This window comes from Macrobrachium rosenbergii, chromosome 2 (genome assembly GCF_040412425.1).
Source record: "Macrobrachium rosenbergii isolate ZJJX-2024 chromosome 2, ASM4041242v1, whole genome shotgun sequence".
Lineage (NCBI taxonomy): Eukaryota > Metazoa > Arthropoda > Malacostraca > Decapoda > Palaemonidae > Macrobrachium > Macrobrachium rosenbergii.
In genome coordinates, this window is record NC_089742.1 from 56,497,988 (window position 1) to 56,505,371 (window position 7,384).

General features: G+C 40.7%; 1 protein-coding gene across 3 annotated transcripts; it reads right to left on the bottom strand.

Moving 5' to 3' along the window:
• Positions 1–2,134: 2,134 nt before the first annotated feature.
• LOC136847350 (uncharacterized) lies at positions 2,135–6,694 on the bottom strand. Of its 3 annotated transcripts, none has more exons than XM_067118942.1 (4): positions 6,562–6,694; positions 5,453–5,560; positions 4,674–4,997; positions 2,135–4,312 (listed from the first exon to the last, which is right to left on the bottom strand). In XM_067118942.1, exons 2-4 carry the CDS (start codon positions 5,550–5,552, stop codon positions 4,056–4,058), a joined length of 681 nt encoding a protein of 226 aa, XP_066975043.1. In that variant the 5' UTR covers positions 5,553–5,560; positions 6,562–6,694; the 3' UTR covers positions 2,135–4,055. The 3 variants fall into 3 exon arrangements, with proteins under 3 accessions (XP_066975043.1, XP_066975053.1, XP_066975062.1); XM_067118952.1 differs by having other exon boundaries at positions 4,674–4,993; positions 5,449–5,560; XM_067118961.1 differs by lacking the exon at positions 6,562–6,694 and adding an exon at positions 6,292–6,505.
• Between the last annotated feature and the right edge of the window lie 690 nt (positions 6,695–7,384).

A 7,384-nucleotide genomic window follows, 5' to 3' on the forward strand; every position in this document is an offset into this window, starting at 1 on the left:
CAGGTTGCATCACTTAGATGCCACAGTTAACTAAAATTTTTCTGACCTTCGAAACCCGTGCCCTTCAGTACCCTATGTCCCCGAAAAATTCCAAGATGGTCTTCCCCCGCAGACAGATTATGAGATGCCCACCCCGCTCGTGGTCTTTGGGATAAAGCCATAACAACAACGTTAACTGCATCCCTCTATTATAAAGACCCTTGTATGGGTCGCATTCGCGGGTACTTCATTCGGTCCCTGGTTGCTTTAAAGGAGTCTCAGGCATTCATTTGCTGCACCTGGGATTTCATTCATGAATTCAAGGACGCTGGTGCTGCATTATTCGATTCTCTTCGTACTGAAAGCCTCGTGGTTGATCTATTTGTTTTATTTGAGTGAAATTGCATCTTTCATCATAATTAGGTAGTTCGAACTGAGGATAAAAGTACGAACAAGGTTGAAATGCGAAAACAGGATGGTTTTATCCCTTATGCAAATTGTCATAATTGAGGTTCATATAACAGTAATTTTTTCCTGGAGAATGCAACATTGACATTTAGAAGAGAATTTTCTTCAAATTCCCAGGAAAATTCTAGGAACAGAAGGCAGGCAGAATGCGGTCAAAATGCCACAGAAGAATTTCAGAGATCAACCGGAATGTCGCTCCCTTTTCCTTCTCAGGAACAGCGTCTTCCAGCCAACCAGCCAACGTTGCGCGTCGGGTGTGTAAATATAAAGGAAGGGACAGAGACGGAGAGATAGAGGAAAAAAAAATAGGGTGAGGGTACGAGAGAAAGTTTAACTTTCACGTAGGGACGAACGTAGGTTCGGGGACTTGATAGTACATGGCATACTTGCGCTTCTTTAATAACCCGTTCCGAGACGCGCGTGTTCATGAAGATATAATGGAAGGCGGGGTTGGAAAATGGGTCACAGACGAGGTTTCTAAATGTAAATAAACACTTTTCATGTGCAACAAGTTTAGTTGCAAAATAAAATGAATGATTCAGCTCTTTGCGCTTCATGAGAAAATTGCCGTATCTCAGTTTTCGAAGCCCACTCGTAAACCGAGGAGAAATCAGCAGTTAAAATTCTTGAAGCTCTAAGCTTCAGCGTGTGCCGTGAACTATCATCATTTTGTAAATAAATATTTTATAAAATTATCTGTAACGTTCTTACGCAACAAACAGATTGTGGGTGAGTGTGTCAAGGAAGCAGTGCAATGAATATTAACACAGTCGGTTAGCAATTCTTGTGTTAGAGCCAAAACATCTTAAAATTCCATTCGTTGCGTCTTGGGCTATCTTCGTGTCCTGAGCAGTAACTCCCCTTCCTTATCTGGCTGTCATATCCCTCCCTGCCCTTCTACTTGTCCGTTTTTATTTGTTCTCATCTCGGTCTCTCTCACCCAGACAAGAGAACCGACAGCGCTGGCGTTATGCTCCAAGCGAGGGAGCATATCCAGCGTGTGACATCACAAAGACCTTCATAGTGGTTGCTGCGAAATGAGGTCAGCCGTCAGCGGCATACATTTCCAGCACAAGGAGGAACAGCAAGTACGGCAAGTTTGCCGACTGTTCTACCGCAAGATTCAGGAGCTGTTCGTTCGCTTATGCCTACGAGTTGCTCGAAATAAGAATTTAACAGAGAGGACCGACCAGAGAGAGAGAGAGAGAGAGAGAGAGAGAGAGAGAGAGAGAGAGAAGCTTTACGCGTACACCTACACACACACACAAAGAATACGTGACCGGCTCATCGACCGAGCGTTGAAGGAGCTCTCTTCCAAAAAGGGGTTAAGGCGCAGAGACGCAGTTTTAGAAAGTTTTGGGGGTCCTCGTTCTCCATTCAAGATGGCGGACGCTTGGAAAGTTTCGAGTGGCGTGGCACACTTTGCCTCCAAGTGAGGATGAATCATTTGGTCTTTGTTGAATCTTCAACTTTATGGTCAGACATCGGAGTTCATTTTTCTCCCATTCCTTACTTTTGCGTTCTGATCCTAAGCTTATGATTTTCCTTATTATTTCAGAGATGACGCGAGTCAGATCCTCTAGCTCATAGTCAGATCAGTCAATGGTTTCTTCACCCTTTGTTGCAATGACACCGTGCTTTAAAATCTCAGGTAGTGAGTCAGCGAAAGAAAAATAAAACCTGCAAGTTGAGCTCTTTTATACATATATTTCATACACGGAACATGATACAAAAATAAATAGAATAAATTAATAACACAGTCCATTTACAGTCAGCAATGCTGCAGGCTTACTTTATACACGTCAGGAAAATAATAAAATACATCTTATACCTAAACACTTACAAACTACAGCTGTACAAATATGTCACTAGTATTTATAAGTAGCCATGTCTTAGGTTACAAAATGTCTGAATACGGACCAGCAGCCGTACTTCGTCCGTGCCGTGACTAGCTTTCCCTTTATCACTGAAGCCTTATGACAAAGGGAAAACTGTTTCATTGGCACTTGTTGGCGTCAACGACGTCAAAAGTCTTATCATCTCACGAGGCGCGTAGCTTCTTCTTTTGAAAAGGTGTCATGAGGAGAGGTTGAAGACTTGAATACAGAGAGAAAGAGTGAGAGAGAGATAGAGAGAGAGACAAAAGCAACAGCTCCAGAATGAAGCAGAGCAGTACAGTAGCTTGATCATAGTCATTGTTTCTTGGTTCTGTAAGTCTCTGAGTCCGAGGGAGGGCGGGGAGATAGCGTTGTTAGAGGTCCTTTCTTAGCGTCGGTGGTTCTTTGGTCCTTCTTTGAGGTTAGTGGAACTTAATCGTGGTTCATTTAAGCGTATTAATAGAGAAGGCGATTACAAGAAATAGTCTCTGGCACGTCTACTATCATAGTCCGAGTGGCGTGAGCCGTTACGTCGCGGGGAATCCAGAATACGACAAGCTGCGTTTATGGAAATGACGTCGGAGAACGTCGTAAAAGAATTAACGATTAATGTCGCGAATTTCAGCTAACTGATAATTGGTCAAGAGCGTTAGGTTAGCATGTTAAGAGACCTGTCGTGTTAAGTTTCCGCGGCTGTAACGATGTGGATGAAATATGATAAATTCATGAAATGATTCACACACTCAATGAAAAGCAAAAATAATAATGTCCGTCTTAAAAGTCTAATATCGCAGCTTTAGCGTTTACCACTGTCGTCTTTCGCAGAGAGGTGGAGGGAAATGGCGACAATATACCTTTTTTTTTTATCTTAAATTCCGTTCAAACGAGAATCCTTCTTATTTACAAAATGATTGACTCGTTCAACTGGCGCTCTAATACACAAATTGAGGTGTGATAGAGCACTGAGGATTACGATTGATCCGAGGTTGGATGAAGCAAGTGAGTGAAGGTGTGAGGTCTTGTACTATGTTAGGTCAAAATATTATCGTTGTAGACTTCTGTGTCTCCAGGTTATTGGGTCAAAGGTCGCATAGTTGATGGGGCAAAGTGGTAACTGTTACGAAGTCCAGGTCATTCCAGTAATTGAGTAGTTGGGGGGAGGGGTCTCGGGAGTGTTTTTTCAGAGGGAGTAGGCGTGGAAAAAGGGGCGGAGCTTACGCTGTGTTGACAGTCCCGTTTTCTATGCATAAGTGTCAGTCGGGAGTCTCTTATCGAACATTAGTATGTTATAAAGTTGAAGAGAAGACAAAAACAAAAACAAAAAACAAAAATTGGGTTACAGTTTACCAGATACATAACGAATAACAATTTATACAACAACTCTGAAATCAAAGAATCGATCCAGCGACTCCTATTTCATCAACAATGAAGCCCAACCAAGCTGAGTTTTGCGAAACACCACTCGAGTGATTGAGTATTTAGCCTAATGTCATCTATAAATTAACAAACGGGAGGAGGGACAATCATTCGGCCCAGTGAACGAGCAGGAAGAGGCGAGATTAGAACTCCCCTGGAGATGAGCAACCATGACCCTGGAATTACTTAGTTTTTTCCAGTTTTCCAGATGAAAGAATTAAAAATAAAAAAAAGGAGGGAATGTTAGATACTCGTAGAAGAGAGAGAGACTGAAAAATGACGAGTGAAAAGAGGTGTAGGCTAGATGAAGAGAATTTAATAATTGAAGTTTTCGATGGCGTCGTGAATGCGAGCGGTCAGTCTCTGCACCAGGGGCAGGTCCATGATGGAGGGCGCGTCGGCCGATCTCTTGCTGTAGTAGCCGCCTCCGGAGTGACCGCCTGTGGCCGCGTAGCTGCTTCCGCCGGTAGCGCCCGTGTCGTAGCCGCCAGAAGGATAATATCCGTAGTCTTCGTCTCCGTAGGAACCCTCGAAGAGCGCGGTCAGATCGCCCAGCTGTTTCTTGAGGTTACCTGGTTGGACGAAGCAAGGAGATCATGTTTAAGTCATAAGTTCACACGATTGTGCAGTATGTGTTTTTTGAATATATAATTATGTATATATATGTATATATATGTGTGTATGTATTTATATATAATATATATATAAATGTATCATAAAATATATATATATATATACATATATATATTATATATATATATATATATATATATATGTATTTATATATAATATATATATATATATATATATATATATATATATATATATATATATATATATATATATATATATATATATATATATATATATATATATATATATATATACGATAACGACACCAATAACGACGCGAAAGAGGAAAAATCGACTCACTGATGAGCAGGATGAGAGCGACGAGAATGACCACCTGCAGACCGATCTCGAACAAGGCACCCAGTGGTCCGACCAGGGCGGCAAAAAGTACGGTCTTCAGGACCTTGAGACCAGCCAGTCCAGCGGCAAGACCGCCGGCAAGGTTGCCCAAACCTGCGAGATTTCCCAGGTTACCGAGATTGCCCAGGTTGCCGAGGTTCCCCAGGTTCCCGAGATTGCCGAGATTGCCGAGGTTGGCAAGGTTCAGCTTATCTAAGGGGTTCGCGATGGAGACTGCTGGGAGGGCGCCGCCTGCGATCGTGTTCAGGACTGTTGCATCTCTCCCTGAAGAAACAAAAAAATTCAAAATTGTAACCAAGCAAAAAACCAGTCAAGAAAAAGTCCTCAAGCTGTGACACCATGATTATTCCATAATTCTCTATTGTTTAAATGGACCAATATTAAATAAGAACGCAAAAAATATCTTAACAACAATTAAATATGAATTATTCCATAATTCATCAGTTATTCTTTACTGTGTAAACAGACTAATGTTAAATAAGGACTCAAAGAATATCTTAACAGAAATTAATTGTGAATTATTCCATAATTCATCACTTATTCCGTACTGTGTAAACAGATCAATATTAAATAAGGACTCAAGAATGGCTTAACAACAATTAAATATGAATTATTCAGTAATTCATCCCTTATTCGTTACTGTAGAAACAGAGCAACGTTTAAAAAGTACGCGAAGAATAGATTAAAAACAATTAAATATTCAAAAAAAAGTCACTTGCCTTCTTCCTTCGCCTCTCCTTCCTCTTCCTTCGCCTTCTTCTCCTCTTCTGCCAAAACTATCCCGGCCACGAGGGCTAACAGCAACAGCGTTCTCTTCATGGCGGTTTCTGTTGTTAGAGTTAACGAAAAACTTAATTAAAAAACTGGCATTAACTTGGCAAAAGTTAGACAGGTGCTATATAAAAAAAAAAATAAACGACTCGTGTAACACCACTAAATAAGTTCTAATCTTCTTAATGAATGAAGACTACGTTTTGACCTTTTGGTTAAAATAAACAAAATTTGTTAAAAAGGGTGAAGTATTTTTAACATCAAGCAAGCGGTCAAGTATTACGTATTACACACACACATATACATACACTCTCTCTCACTCACACACACACACACACACACACACACACACACACACACACATATATATATATATATATATATATATATATATATATATATATATATATATATATATATATATATATATATATATTATGTATATATAATATATATATACTGTATATATATATATTATATATATACTGTATATATATATATTATATATACAGTATATATATATATATAGATATATACTTATATATATATAATCGTCATGCAGGTAAAACACAAGTAAAGTAGTACATGCGAAGGAACACGGTGTATGTATGCAAGTATTATATGTATGTATGAGTTCCCGCTTATCTGCATATGTACTCTATTTTTACGTCGACAGCATAAAAAAAATATTCTGACATGACTAAAATTATCGTTTTTAATTAATAGTAAAACCAGTGTCCCGTCCCTCTGTTCATCACAGTAAAGTAAAATGCTTTTTTTTCCTTACTCAAAACTTAAAGTGGCACCACTGCGCATGTACTTAAACGCAAAAAAAAGTTTAAAAAGCGACACTAAGAGATACAGATATGTCAATTAGTATGTCACTGAACAACAGGCGCGGTATGAGTAGACCAATATTTGAAAAAATGTTCCCACTGAAATGCCTCTCTGCCAGCGCTTCGGAAACCGAGCGGATGTTACAGCCAACACGAGAGCAGAGACGCGGACTGGACTGCCATCCATCCTTCCACCCAATGGCTCCCTTCCTTGCACTTACGTTGGTATACGTGCGAGCGCGACTCCCGATGTCTTCACACTATAACGTCCCAACTCCGAGTGGGTCGACTGTAGCAGAGGTTGGTGCTTATACCGGGGGGTTTATATAGTTTTACTCGGGACGGGGCCATCCCCTCAGCCTGACCCCTAAACCTACATGAGGAGGAGGAGCAGCAGCAACAACAGCAGGAGGGAAAGAGAGTGACGAGGAGGAAGGCATGAGAAGGAAGGAAGGAAGGAAGGAGGGAGGGAGGGAGGGAGAAAAAGAGGAGTTAGAGAATGATTCAAGAACAGAAGACGACGCTATCTTCAAGAGAACCGTCGCGAGAAATGCCTTCCGAACAAATCGCCCCGAGTTGACGGTGCCACCAAGGAGAAGCGGATTGCCAGTGATAATATAGAGGACTTGTTCTCGATCATTTCCCAAGCGTTCTACTTCAATCGCCTCTAGTACTGTGGCGACCAGTGACTGCATTTCCGCAGTGGGCGATATCATCATAAAAGAAACGCGCCGAAAGTGAAAAGCGCGTGGATCATATCCCCCCTGTTTTCGAGCTGCTAAACACATCGGGGGCAATCAAACAAACGACTCATAAAGTGGCTGGTAGATTCGTGATAGCACAGTTAGGTTCCCCTTTCGCTATGAAGGTCGCAAAAGAATTGTTGGGGATATGAGGACCCGCCCATCGGTGGAGAATATCTTCCGTCGAAAATACGATGAAATTTTATAGAAGAAATTTTCATGAGTTGGAAAATACCATGAAAATACGATGAAAATTTATATAGAAACTTTCATGTGTTTTTAAGATACCATGAATATTCAA